The sequence below is a fragment of the Abramis brama genome (genome assembly GCF_963993115.1).
Source record: "Abramis brama genome assembly, chromosome: 18".
Taxonomy (NCBI): Eukaryota; Metazoa; Chordata; class Actinopteri; order Cypriniformes; family Leuciscidae; genus Abramis; species Abramis brama.
In genome coordinates, this window is record NC_139980.1 from 213,908 (window position 1) to 229,550 (window position 15,643).

The 15,643-nt window shown below is 39.0% G+C and overlaps 2 protein-coding genes across 2 annotated transcripts in view; one reads left to right on the forward strand and one right to left on the reverse strand.

The window, feature by feature from the left end:
* The window catches only part of rpf2 (ribosome production factor 2 homolog), a 223,885-nt gene that overhangs the window by 97,742 nt on the left and 110,500 nt on the right, over positions 1 to 15,643 (reverse strand). The gene's annotated exons all lie outside the window — the stretch shown is intronic.
* On the forward strand, positions 1,538 to 15,194 carry olfcb1 (olfactory receptor C family, b1). The gene is made up of 6 exons (XM_084091616.1): positions 1,538 to 1,792; positions 6,994 to 7,285; positions 9,728 to 10,488; positions 11,351 to 11,549; positions 11,640 to 11,757; positions 13,169 to 15,194. The coding sequence occupies exons 1-6, from the start codon at positions 1,596 to 1,598 to the stop codon at positions 14,305 to 14,307; spliced, it is 2,706 nt and encodes a 901-aa protein (XP_083947742.1). The 5' UTR covers positions 1,538 to 1,595; the 3' UTR covers positions 14,308 to 15,194.

The following is a 15,643-nucleotide window of genomic DNA, read 5'->3' on the forward strand; positions in this document are numbered from 1 at the left end:
GATTGCATACAGAGAGGCTTTAAAAGCTGCTAGATCTGCTTATTTTACAACCCTATTAGAAGAAAATAAACATGATCCTAGGTATTTATTTGAAACAGTGGCTAAACTAACAAAAAAGAAAGCTTCAAGCACCGAAGTTTCCAAGCAACACAGCAGTAATGACTTTATTAACTTCCTCACTTATAAGATAATAATATCAGGGACAAAATTATAACTATGCAACCGTCTACTACAGTATCGCATCAGGCAGTGCATTGTAGTCTCCCTGAGGAAAACTTTGATTCATTTGTTGCTATAGGAGAGGAAGAATTCGCTAAACTCGTTAAATCATCTAAATCGACAACATGTATGCTAGACCCTATACCGACTAAGCTACTGAAAGAGATGCTTCCAGAGGTCATAGATCCTCTTCTTAATATCATTAATTCGTCTTTGTCTCTAGGATACGTACCAAAAACTTTTAAGTTGGCTATGATTAAATGCTGCTCTACTTACACTCAGTGTTTACTGAAGAATCACGTTCATCCCGTTTTACTACATTCTCTGTTTCTGGTTTTAAAGAACTGGAAGTAAAAAAATCCCTATTCTGAAGCCAGAGAGCACAAAGTCTCCATGAAATATTAATGTTTTTATTACTGTACTATAAGTTCATGAGAATATTAATGAGAAAATACAGTTTTGAAATAGTTTTGTAAAATATATCTTTAGAAATCAAATCCATCATAAAGATCATAATGTTCCCAACTTGAATCTTTTGATAAATACACAGAAGATGGACACAAGTTGTGAAACGTTTTCAGGTGTCTGTCTTAATATTCTTTTATTGTGTTTTGATATTCAGAGTTTCATGTTGAGATGTTTAATACTGTATGTACATCATAACTGGGTTCAGGTTCCGTCAGTATAATATCATATTGACATATATGAGATAAATCTGTCATTGGAAATCTCCCTCTGTCGCTGTAAACTCACGCAAGGCACCATAATGACCTGAGTTAGGCACCATGTGAGCAGTGATGTACATTTATCATTATTAAAGTGCCAGGTTGGGGTTGATAATGTGTAACACATGAGTCCACTTCTTCATCATTCTTCATCATCACTGGTTTAGCAGATAAAACATCTCACTATACAGGAGACATTAAATGGCATGAAAGGTCAAGATGTCGGACATTATACTGCATTACACCATAAACTCTGTGTGTGTGTGTGTGTTTGTGTGTGCCTCAAACTTCTTTACATTTCACTCTCACCACTTCTTTTACTTTATAGCTATAGCTTCAGTTGGTTGGTTTGTCATGTCCCCGATCCCCCTTTCATCAGAAATGTTTCTTTGGTCAGGTTTGACGGTGGATTGATCACAGACCCGCTGAACCAGATCCTGAAATCTCTCAGTTCTACCAAACGTAAACAAATGCTACTGTAAACTCCACATTCCTCCAGATCCGCAGGAATGTGCCAGAGCAGGTGGATTTCCCTGAGAAACAGGTATTGTTCAGACACTGCCAGTCCTCTGGCTCACGTCACTTGAAAAGCAGAACCAGTTTACAATAAATAGATGCTTGATTTGATGTGTGTGCTCATGTTCTTTCACGATGCTGTCCCGCCTGGATCTGCGTGTGCTGGCCCTGCTGATGCTGAGCTCGTGTCTCTGGGTCCGCTGTGATATTCCCTGCTCCCTGTGCGGAGCGTACATGGAAGGAGACGTCAACATCGCCATCCTGAGCTCCATCCACTCTACAGTGATCAACCTCCACAAGAGAACCAGACCTCAGCCCTTTGTCTGCACCGAGTGAGTTTCCACACCTGTGAACCACCACACAGACACAGCACTCACATATTTACTGTTAAAGTTAAGTTCTTTGAAATCTCACTTGGTATCATCTGAGAATTACAGTAAAACACAGGGACAATGCATTTTTGTTTTTTAATAGTTGTGGGTTCCATGTACTATTATTATTATATTTAAAGGTCCCGTATTATGCCCCTTTTCACAAGATGTAAAATAAGTCTCTGATGTCCCCAGAGTGTGTATGTGAAGTTTCAGCTCAAAATACCCAACAGATCATTTTTTATAGCATGTTTAAATTGACATTTTTTGGGGCTCAGAAAAACGCGCTGTTTTAGTGTGTGCCCTTTAAAAGCAAATAAGCTGCCGCTGGACGACAAAGGGGGCGGAGCTTCATGAGCTCGCTCAGTCTGTCAGGACAATCTCATCTCACGGAATGATGATAATATCAGAAACTCTCAGTAACGGTGTTCATTTCGAGTCGGACAATAATGCCTACAGAGTCAGAGTGCTGTATAGAGATGGAACAGGTATAGTTTAGTAGTTTAATTACGGTTATTATAACGTATTTGTCATCTGCTTGTATGTATCCATTATTTATTAATAGCCTACAAGTCTGCTGTTTCGGACCAGGTCTGAATGATGATCAAACATATACTGATGAGTTTAATAAAAAAAGTTTATTGTACATCACACAAAAGATGAAGCGTCAGTTTTACTTCAGAAAATCACCGTAAGAGCTGAGTAAACACAGTAAGTTATAAGAAGTGCGCAAGTACATAAACGAATTTCGGTAGAGTTGAGGGAGCATTCCTGTGGGCGGAGGTTAGTCAAAAAACGGTTCTAGTGACGTCATTAAAGAAGGAAGTAGAGGGATGTAGTCCAAACGGGCCGTTCGATGTAGGCGACTTCTGTTAAATAAAATATCTCGCTTGGCATTGAACTTTGAGCTTTATAATTTTACAGATATTATTTATGCTCTAACAGCAACATTACACACTAACTAAAGTTTGAAACATGGGATCACGAAGAACGGGACCTTTAAAGGATTATTTTACTTCAGAATTAAAACCTCCTGATGATTTACTCTGTCCCACATCATCCAAGATGTTCATGTCTTTCTTTCTTCAGTCGAAAAGGAATTAAAGTTTTTGAGGAAAACACTCCAGGATGTTTCTCCATATAGTGACTTCCATGGGGTCCAACAGGTCGAAGGTCCAAATGTGAATTTCAGTGCAGCTTCAAAGTCTCGACACGATCCAGCCGAGGAATAAGAGTCTCATCTAGACAAACCAGCAGACATTTTATAACAAAAATAAACATTTTAGTGTTGGGTGATATGCTCCATTTTCATATTGTCCTATAGTCATTCTGAGAGATCGGCGATACACAATATAATCGTGCGGGGGGGAGGGGCTTACTTATTTGATCATTAACTTGCTTATTTACTCAGTAATTTGCTTGTTTAATTACTTTGTTTTATGTATGTATCTTTTTCTATTTTGCTAGCAAAGGTGGAGTGTTTAATAATAGGCTAAATCAGGTTATTTCCTGGTATAGTGAGGTAAGAAAACATCCTAATCATTCTTGTATCTGACTATGAGTATTTAAATTATTATGTCTGTTGTGATGTTAAATAAAGCATTAAAAATGCAATATTATTTCAACATGTCAGCGGGACACATATTATCCTCTCATGCCATTACAGATGCAGCATTTTGACTACTTCTGCACGAGATGAGAACACGTTTTTATTTCTTTGGTCAAGAAAGAGTCTGAGTTTGTGATATATGTCCTCCTACCAGTTTTCTCTCTGTTTGGATGCACTTAAATTCACAGTAAGGACGCTTTCCTGTCATATAGCCCATCACATATGTACACTTCAATAAACCCAAAGAACGCAGGTTTATGTGTTTTAGATGCCGGGAGAAATCAGTAAGGGGCAAAAATCTAGCTGAGTCGATCGGTTTATACTTAAACTTATGACTTCACTCCAATAAAGGAAAACATGTTAATGTGTTTACAAGGGTACCTCCACTCTAACCCCAATTTTCACCAACTGCGGATCGGCTGCGTGTCGGCTCCGCAGGTAATCTCTCCACTATATCTCTCCACAAACAAAAGCTCAAACAAGCTGTATGAGAAAGATGCGTCTGTTAAAACCCCTTACCCGTCACCCCCAATTTTGGCAAGGGCTGCATACATGACATACCCAAAATAAAAAGGTTGCTGCTCATAAGTCATTCTGAATAGACACATAACCAACATATATTTAGAAAGCCAACCCTTGAGAGTTTACAGTTCAAGACTCAAAATTAACCAAACTGTTATTAATATTGAGATATATAAGCTCAAACATAAAACAAAAACAACAAATATTAAGAATATATTTATTAAATGTATAAAAATATTATGTGAATTTAGGATAGCAACTTATAACCACAACTAAAGTGTAGCCACAACTGTGGTCATGCTTCATTTCAAGTCTGAGAATGATATCTCTAAAATTATGCATTTTATGAAGCCTATTGTGAGACCATGTCAGGGGAGAATTTGGAGAATTCTCAGAGAAAGCAAACAAGTTTCTCAACAAATAGTTTATTGCCCTCTAAACACCTATTTACTGTCTCTGACTATGTCTGGCAATGAGAACTGGCCCCATTCATGTTCTTTTCATTTAAATCGACCAAGCTTTCACACCTGTGATGGTCTTCATCATTCTTTTATTCTTGTTCTTTTGTTTGAATGCAGCCATTATAGCCTTTCTTCTAGCATAATGCTTAGCCATTGACACATAATGTGTAACCCCCATAGACAAATAATCCACCTATTAACGTAAGCCTGGTTAAAAAACAAACAACTAAAAAATATTCTTGGAACTTTTAATTGCGAATTATTTTTAAAAAATGATTGTATGGAATAGAAAGCTCCTGCAGCAGGTGCATTAGCACAACAGTTAGCCTCAAGCTACATGACACAATTAAATTTATTAATATTACACTTTTATTTAAAGCTCACTTTAAAACACCATCGAGTGTTTGTATCATATTCCGGTCGCGGTTTACAATGGTTTCAAGTCAGAAAACGATTTTGAAATATGTTATTTTTAGCATTTTATATGAAGCTATGGGCTATGCTTATCCTTACCTTTATTTTTTATTCATATAAAAATACCCCAAATCGCACGAAAATAACACACAAAACACACATACTTAAATCGTGCATTTATTAGAACTTGTTTCGGTGAAGAAATGTCACGTTCGCTTTGTTTATCATGAATGTGCAGAATCAGGAAGTATTGAGAATGAGGACATACTCATAGGTAGCTTGCGGTCACGTGACGAATTGAGCCCGTCCACCATTTTGGGAGGATACGCTATCGGTTGCCAGGGGCAACAGTGCAAGAGCAATACAGAGACGGAGCAGGAAAGACGGCTCGAGGAATTATAATAGAAATTACGAGAAAATTAAGAAGAAATGGAGATGAATGCGGCAAAAGAAAAGGGTCCTTACAGGGAGAAACTTACTACCAATGCCAAACTTTTTTTTTTTTTTTTTTTTACTTTTAAAATTTAAAATACGAAAAAACTGTAACACATGGTTGCTACGGTTTCCACGACAATCGTGTGAGACACTGGAGCAGTTTTTTTACACATCAGTGTTTTCCAGGCATTCTAAAATAGTGCGACAACCTCCTCTACTACCAATACAAACAATGAACGGCGCTGGCGGGTATCCTCCCAAAATGGCGGAAAGGGGAGGATGACGCGGTCTCTGAGGGCGGGGCGCTGTGTCGTGACGACATCTCCTCATTCTCAATACACAGGACACGTCATGCAGAAGAGGTCACGTTGAATCACATGTGATGATTGACAGCTGGACAGCCGAATCATATTTCTTCGAGGTCAGATCTCACGCAAACCAGGAAGGGGAGATACACAACAAGCTCCGTGCGCTGTTTCAGCTGTTCAGATCGCATTATTCAGTGGAAAATGAATAGAAATTGTATTCTGTATTGGCAAAATATTTTACTAACATATGATAATTAATCAATATTTCTCCAAATATGCGCACCATTGTAATAATTGCCCTGGCGGATTCTGTTTATTATATGTATTTGAGCACAAATAAACCGGAGAAGACGAGAATGGATGTTGTGTGAGTGATTAATTCTATTCAAAATAACGAACGTTACAGATGAATTATTTTGCACTCCTGTCATAAATTAAGAAATTAATGTCACTGCAAACCAGTTTAATCATAAACAGTGGTCAAATATCGAAGCTGGAGTCTTAAACCTTCCTTATGATGCTGATTTTGTCCAGATCAAGTAAGAGTGTGATAATTTAAAAGAGTAATGCATTTTGAAAAACTATGATTTGGGATCACCAGTGATCCCTGCCGGGCAAGGGGTTTTAAGATTCAGATTCAGATATCTTTATTAGTATCGTGTACAAGATCTGTTTATAACAAGCACTCTTGACGATTTGTGAATACTTAGATAACCTTCAATTCAATTTTGATGTGGGATGTAGTTTTGTAGATTCTTTGAGGAGTCCTCATAAGCGTGTGCTTGTGATTTCGCAAGTGTGATTATGTGGTGATGTTGTTATGAATTTAGGCAAGACAAATTAATTGTAGGTTCTTATATTAATTTAATAACAATACTAGCCTTATAATAATAATAATAATAATAATAATAATGAGTATTGTCGATACACGATACTATCGTCTATCGGCACAACCCTATAACATTTATATACTTTTTAACCACAAATGCTCGTCTTGCACTAGCTGTGATGCACCACGCATTACGTAATCATGTTGAAAGGTCACACGTGAGACATAGGCAGAAGTACAGACCGAGTGTTTATAAAGTGAATGTGCAAAAACTAAGTCAAATACATTTACAAAAAATAAAATAAAAATAAAAGGTAAAAAAATGATGTCGGACGATTTTGAGGTTGGAGGAGAAAATGAGATTTTCTATAAAATGTCCGCTGGTTTGTCTAGATAAGACTCTTATTCCTCGGCTGGGATCATGTAGAGCCTTTGAAGCTGCACTGAAACTCACATCTGGACCTTAAACCAGTTGGACCCCATTGAAGTCCACTATATGGAGAAAAATCCTTTAATAACAAATAATCATACAGCTGGTCAGCTAAGAAATGAATACTAAGAAGTGTCTTTCTCTATATTTCTAGTTTTGATCTCATCCCATTTCTACAATCTCTGGGTGCCATCTACACAATCGAAGAAATCAACAACTCTTCGTTACTTCCGGGGATTAAGCTGGGATATGAAGTGTGTGATTCGTGTGCTTCTCCCACCAAAGCTCTGCACTGTGTGGAGCATCTGCTGGCTGTTAACGGGTCGCTGCCAGCGCTCTCAGACTACTCCGACTTCCGTGCTCCGGTGAAAGTTCTTCTGGGAGAGAGATACTCCGAGCTGTCCATCGCCATCGCCAAGCTCCTCAGCCTCTATCTGTGTCCGCAGGTAATCTCCTCACTCTCTACCTGTGTCCGCAGGTAATCTCCTCCTGATCGTGGTTGTATCTCTCTATTAGTGTTACTTGATCTTAGTGCGGCATTTGATACTATTGACCACAACATTCTCTTAAATAGACTCGAAAACTATGTTGGCATTAGTGGAATTGCACTAGCATGGTTTAAATCAAACTTATCTGACCGTTATCAGTTTGTAGCAGTAAATGAAGAGATGTCTCATCGATCACAAGTTCAGTATGGTGTACCACAAGGCTCAGTACTAGGACCACTGCTGTTCACTCTGTACAAGCATGGCATTAGTTTTCACTGTTATGCTGATGATACTCAGCTCTATATTTGTTTACGCCCTGACGTCGAGGTCACTTCCATTATTTGGGAAAAGCACGTAAAAGTCCTGGCAGAAAGCGATGCATAAGGATGTAGTGTAACGACGAATAATAATTTTTTTCGAAGTGTTGACAACTAATAATTGTTACAAACTGATACTACCAACAAAATATTAGTGTATTCCTGGAAATGGGCGTTGTAACACTACATCATTATGCATCGCTTTCTGCCAGGACTTTTACGTGCTTTTCCCAAATCACGGAAGTGACCTTATTAAATCAACTCCTGAAGTACTTACAAACTTTCTAATGCCTTGTTTTATGAGTACAGAACCTATTTGTACTACTGTAGAAGTTTGGTGACATTCTGGGCATTATTAGTGGGGTAATTTACGGGATACATCCTTGAATCCATTAGCGCCTGCACTAAGCCATCTCTATCGGCCGATATAAATAAGCTCTAACTTTAATAATGTTCAACCAAGGGAAAAAAGGCTTCTGGGGAGTGTTTGGCTCGAGGTCATGGTGCAAAGGACCCTAGGTTGATTTTACTCCGAACCATACCTTAAACTCTGAAAAAACAGAGATTCTAATTATTGGACAAAAAACATCCTCACGTAATAACCTAGAATACTGTCTAACACTTGATGGCTGCTCTGTCAAGTCTTCGTTGTCGGTCAGGAACCTGGGTGTGCTCTTTGATACCAACCTTTCATTTGAAAGTCACGTGTCTAGTATCGATAAAACCGCATTTTTCCATCTTAAAAATATATCTAAATTACGCCATATGCTCTCATCGACAAATGCGGAACAATTAGTTCATGCGTTCATGACCTCAAGGCTAGATTACTGTAATGCTCTACTGGGTGGTTGCCCTGCACGCTTAATAAACAAACTACAGCTGGTCCAAAACGCAGCAGCTCGAGTTCTTACCAGAACCAGGAAGTATGACCATATTAGTCCGGTTCTAGCCCGGTATTAGTCCGTAGAATTTGTGTGACCAACTTGAATCAGATGCGTGGGGGAATCTTTCGTCCTGACACAAAAGTCCCAATCACGCAGATGAAAATGACACTGTGAAATGAAATGACACCGTGTCCTAATCTGACGATATGCGATAAGATTCCAGTGAAGAGCTTTGTGGGCGGAGTCTGTCTGCACTCGCAACCAAATCAGTCCAAAATCAGCCAATCAGAAGAGCTTGTGGGTGGAGTCTGTCTTCACTCGCAACCAAATCAGTCCAAAATCAGCCAATCAGAAGAGCTTGTGGGCGGAGTCTCTCTTCACTAACAGCCAAATCAGTCCAAAATCAGCCAATCAGAAGAGCATGTGGGTGGGGTCTGTCTGCACTCACAACCAAATCAGTCCAAAATCAGCCAATCAGAAGAGCTTGTGGGCGGAGTCTCTCTTCACTAACAGCCAAATCAGTCCAAAATCAGCCAATCAGAAGAGCAGGTGGGCGGGGTCTGTCTTCACTCGCAACCAAATCAGTCCAAAATCAGCCAGTCAGTATAGCGTGTATATATCATAAATATTACGCCATTTTAACATAATTAAAAACATAGAATAGAATGTACATAGAATACACTTGTTTGTTCAGAGTTTGAACAGAGTTGAATATTTTGCATGATGTTGTTTCAGCCACGTTGTTGCAGGGATAGAAACCGTTAAAAAACTTTATAATAAGGTTCATTAGTTAACATCAGTTAACTACATCAGTTAGTTACCATGAACTAATAATTAACTGCACTTCTACAGCATTTATTAATCTTTGTTCATGTTAATTTCTACATTTACTAATGCATTATTAAAATCAAAAGTTTTTATTATCATCTAAAATCTGTATTTTTATTAACAAACATTAACAAAGATTAACAAATACAGTAACACATGTATTGCTCATTGTTAGTTCATGTTAGTTAATGCATTAATTAATGTTATGGTTTATTAAACCTTATTGTAAAGAGTTACCAAACCGTTTCTGAAATAGAATTGTCTCATATCGGACTAAACTCTGATTAACGTGGGAAAGACGTTGATTGCATGTTGCAGCATCACATCTGTTTAGGACCCAGTGTTAAGGCATGATGTTTATCTGCCAACAGGTCAGCACCGCATCCTCTGCTCCAGTCCTGAGCGACAAACTGCGGTACCCGTCCTTCATGCGTGTGATTCCCAGTGACATCTACCAGGCTCAGGCGCTGGTCAAGCTCATGACTCATTTCTCATGGAACTGGGTCGGTGTCGTGTACGGAGATGATGACTACGGGAGAGCGGCCTACCAAAGCTTCGTGCAACAGTCAGCTGGAACAATATGTGTCGATTTTGAGAAAATGGTAACGCACTACTTGGACCACGTCGATGTGGAGAAGTACATCAAAGATGCTGCTAAGAGCATTAGAGAGTCTCACGCCAAGGTGGTGCTGCTCATCCTGAAGCCACAGCTGGTGGAGAAGCTTTTCAAGGAGATGATCCAAACCAACACAAGCAGGGTCTGGATCGCGAGCGACATCTGGGCCATTTACCAGCCCTTAACAAAGATGACCGGCATAAACAAAGTGGGTAAAATCTTTGGCTTTTCCTTTACCATGGGAAACATACCAGGGTTTACAGACTACTTGAGAAACCTCAGGCCGACGCCAGGAGCAAGAAATGACTTCATAGAAGAGTACAAGCAGCTGAGACTGAACTGCTCGCTTTGGCCCAGGGACTGCTCCACAGATGACGTGCTGTACTCAGTGGACCTGAGAGAGGCCTACATGGAGAGGCTGGCCATATATGCTATAGCACACGGGCTCAGGACACTGCTGGACTGCAACAACACCGCCTGCTCCGGAGACAACAACTTCCCTCCCTGGAAGGTGAGATCTCTCAAGCCCACGGCGCTTTGAACTTACAATACGAGGAGAACACTTCCCCGTGAGGTTCAGCTGGTTAACATGACGTTTATTGTTAACTCATGCTCTTTCGCAATACATTAACTGATGCTAATTGTTGCAAGTGTTTATATATTAAAAATGCATTTGTATGTGTAGAAATCAACGTTAACCTAGATCTAGAACCTAGAACCACATTACCGCTACACATTTGCATAATTTCCAACATTTTTGTGGACAAAAGGTTGCAAAATAAAATGGACTGAATATTGCCTGTCGAATATTATAGGTTGTAATTTTTACCAGACTGAATATTTTGGAAGTGAAGTCTGGATGGCGAATGTGGATTATTGAATTTTAAATAATGAAAATGTGTGTGAAATGTTTTGAACTGAAATATTCACAGCTTAAATATACAACATGTTGAATTTCAGACCCTAAAATGCAAGCCCTGAAAATACAGTGCATTAAATGCAAGAACTGTTAAAGCAATAGTTTTTTTTTTTTTCAATTAGTGCAATTCAACAAGCTTTTTTATTTCAAATATATTTGTCATTAATTTACTTCCATAGTCATGTGACCATTAACCGACATCAGAAAACCGTGTACATGCGAATATGGAATTGCAATATTAACTTAAAATCCCAGGGGAACTTCAAACAAATAATTTACATCTAAAACGTTCAGCTGAAAAAATTGATAAATGCTGTTTATTGTTCATAGATAATGAATTTAACCTTACTGTAAAGTGTTGCCAAGATCAAACACCATATTCTCCAGTGTTTTTGTTTCTCCCAATTGTTTAATCTCAAGAACACTTGTACTCTTTTGCAGCTATTGGAAAGTGCACAGTGTGAATATGCACAGTGTGAATTTCACACTCGATGGCACTACATATTTCTTTGACGAAAACGGTGACTTTGTGGATGGTTACGACCTCATAATGTGGCAGGACAAAGATGATGAACGAATTATTGAAATTGTGGGGAAATTCATGTTGAAAAAAGGAGACGTGGAGATCCTCAGTGAATACCAGTCGATAAATGAGAGCGTGAGTTGTGCTGTCTCTACTTTTGCTATTCTCTCGACCACCACCACAAGAAAACAACCATCACTGAGATGTGTCTCTTTTGTCCTCCAGCTACCCTTGGCCAGGTGCTCAGACCCTTGCGGTCGTGGCACTGCGAAGAACCAGTCCAAGATCCCCTGCTGCTACAACTGCGTTGTATGTGCTGAAGGAACATATACTGATGGATACGGTAAATCAGAATTCATTCACAGATTAGCAGAACACAGCAACACTGGAACTGTCTTCAGATTGTATTATTATTATTAATATTAGTATTGAAATTATTGAGTTAAGCCAAACCCATCAGTCAAAACAAAAAGTTGTGACAAAATATGTAGTAAATGCATTCGCGTTTTTCCCTGCAGTATGTCACACCCAGAGGAATTTCTTGCCAACAAACCTATTATTTTAACTCTTTCCCCACCATTGACGGAATTTTCATCCAGTCTGTGTTTCACTGTTATACGGTAGGGGGCGCTATTACACATCTTCTGAAAGAGTACTGAATCTCCTGATCGAAACACAGGAGAAGAAGAAGCAGAAACAGTGATAGAGGATTGCTGTCGCACATGTAAAATAATGCAATCATCAACATTATACAGTATATAAATCAAATCTGCCTAATGTTACTGAATGAAATGTCGACCAGGACGAGTTACAGGACTGAGAAGCTTTAGGGGTGTTGATGGACTCGATCTACTCCATCTGTGTTTGATCATCGTTCTGAATCTGATCCGGATGTAGTCTTTTGGGCTGTTTACATGACTCCGATTTCAACCAAAAACGTAAAACTTTTTATGCGTTGGCCGTTCATTTACCCGACAACGGCGCTTTGAGTGCCTGAAAACGCAAAGTTTTGAAAAAGGGTTTCAAAGTGCAAGTTTTTGAGAACGGTCTCCGCGTAAACAACAGAAATATGAATCTTCGAAGACGACGACGTCATGCACGTGTATTACATGTTCAGTCTATAGTGTTTAATCGCCATCTAGTGGCCTGGCAGCAGAATACAGCGTTTTTAGTCGTTTCTGCGGATCTATGTGAATGGGGATTGATTTGACAATGGTGTCGTCTGTTTTCTCCGTTTTAAGCATATTGTTGTCATGTAACGTACCCTTACACAAAAACAGTCATTTCTCAGCTTTTTGCTCACCATTGAATGACACCATTAACAAATCACAATCAGAGACATGGGTAACAAGCCCTAATATTAGCTGCTTTCAAATACCAATAATAGAGAAAAAAACTTGTTAGGGCTGATAGCGAAATACAGTCAAGCCAACATTTATTCAGACACTTTTAATATTTCTCACATTATCAGTTTATTCGCTATAGTTTAGAAAATGGTAATAAAATATGATTAAGAACTCAGAGTTCTCAACTGATGATATTTCACTGGTTTTGTTCATCCTTCTGTTAGAAGAAAAAACACTTCAGCAAAACATGGTCAGGTTAAAGTGTCTGAATTTGTGGGTATGATATGTCACAGTTTACTTTATTTAAAAATGAAAAAAAATTATATCTGGTGTCTGAATAATTTTTGGTTTGACTTGTGCTTTCCTGGTTCAAATTTGATGACAAAACAAGTGCATTTTCCTTTTCAGATTTCCCCGAATGCCTGAAATGTCCGGAAGGAAAATGGTCTACTCCGGGAGCAAGTGAATGCGAGTATTTCCAGGAGATTTATCTGGTTTGGGATGGCAGTTATCCCATAGCTCTGTTAGTGGCCACAGCGATAGGCTTGATTCTAGTGTTCACCTCCTTCATCATTTTCACTGTGCACAGAAACACCACAGTCATCAGAAAGGCTGACAACACGATGTCTTGTTTCATGTTCCTGGGGCTGACGGCCAGCTTCGCTAGCGTGATCATGTTCATCGGCCGGCCGAACGAGCACCAGTGCAGGGCTCAGCAGATCTTGTACGGTCTCGGGTTCACCCTCTGCGTTTCCTGCATCCTGGTCAAAGCCTACCGCACTTTCCTGGCTTTCCTGGCCTTTGATCCAAACAAGCAGCACCATCTTAAAAAGCTCTACAAGCCTGTTATCAATTTAGTCCTGCTTACCAGTGCTCAAGGAATCATCCTGTTGTTCTGGATGACTCTGGGAAAGTCTCCTGGACCAGATATAAAGTGGCCTGAGACTGGCCTAAAGAAATATGTTGTCTGCGACGAGGGCTCCATCATAGGTTTTGTTGTGATGCATGGTTACATAGCTCTATTGGCCTTCATTTGTTTCTTTCTTGCATTCAAGGGTAGAAAAGTGCCACATGATTTCAACGAGACTGGCGTCATTATCTTCAGCATATTGATTCATCTGTTTGTCTGGCTTTGCTTTATTCCCATTTATATTGAAAGAAACAAGACCGAACAGCGGCACATTGTTCAGGCCTCGGCCATCCTGGCATCCAACTATGGCATAATCTTTTGTCATTTTATCCCAAAGTGCTACATAGTCCTGTGGGAGCTGTCGGAGAACTCGAGGGCATCGATCATGGGGAGGTTGGCTAGACGCATTAGAGAGGACACAGCCACCGCGAACATTACCGTACTACATGAAGTGGGCCGGACCACTCCAGGCGTCACCAGCCCTGGTGCAGCACCATCGGTGAATGAGATCAGTGTCATTTCTAAAGATGTTTTCATTAATAACAAGACTGAGGATATTTTAAATATGGATAGAGGCAGTACAGATCCCCCAGTGTCCCGCCAATTACCGGTGACGCATAGACACACTACGAGATAAAAATAAAAATGTTGTCTTGTATTCTTCTAGCAATTCCAGCAACAAACAAACCCTTCCATGGCCAGAACAGTGAATCTTTCAGACTTAAATAATCTGGATTTTTCATCTTCTGCAAAATATTTTTGTCTTGATTCCAGTCCAAATATCTAAAAATTCATCAAGATGCATCTACTAGATGAGTAAAATGACATAAGATATTATGTCTTGTTTTCTGGGGGAAAACATGTACTGTAAGTGATTTTTTTAAATTAAGTGATTTGTTGCTTAAAAAGCAAAGTTATCTGCCAATGGGGTAAGAACATTTTTGATTTATATTCACAGAAAACAAGACATAATATCTTATGGCATTTTACTACTTTAGTGAAGACATCTTGATTTAAGAATCTTTAGATCAGTGGTTCTCAATTCCAGTCCTCGTGACCCACTGCTCTGCACATTTTGTATGTCTCTCTTATCTGACACATTTAGTTCAGTTCATGGAGTCTCTCCTAATGAGCTGATGATCTGGTTCAGGTGTGTTAAATAAGGGAGACATACAAAATGTGCAGAGCAGTGGGTCACGAGGACTGGAACTGAGAACCACTGCTTTAGATATTTGGACTGGAAACCAGACAAAATACTAAGTAAGAAAATAATTTTTTGCAGTGATGTACATTGTACATATATCAATACTGCATGTAACCTATGAAAGTTGCTAAAACAGTGATTTGATGAATTTTGCTGTATGTTTTTTATATATTTAACTTAACAGGGAGTCTGCATTTACGTAATGGTGAAGTGTGTAATCCTAAAAATAACGAATCAAACCATTGAAATTACACTCCTCTTTCTGTACTGTTTCTTTTTGCATATTGTATATGTAAAGCTGTACATTTAATAAACTATAAAAACTGATTTGAGCTTTGAACTTTAATGCCATTATCAGCATCTGCCACTGCTTGTGATTCTTGTGGATCATTTTGCCCTGTTAAATCCTTGCCTTTGCCAGCTTGCAGACATCACTGGCATAAATCCAGGGAGGATTTCAGTCAGAAGTAAACATCTATAAATACTGCAACCTCAAGCCACACTGAACTTAATTCATCATCTGCTGGATGTTGTTCAATTTCACAGAAACGAAATTGATACAGTCACTTAAACAGTTTTTTTTTTTAATGAAAACTGTTTCCACTGTAGAAAAAAACTGAAGTCACTGAAGATTTTTACTATGTATTTTGATTCTAACACATATATAATGTTAATTCAACAAGAATTCAATAAGAATTAACCAGTGGTAAAAAGAAAAGAAGACAAGGTAACCAGCAGGGCATCTGATTAGTGAGATGAGCTTATGGTC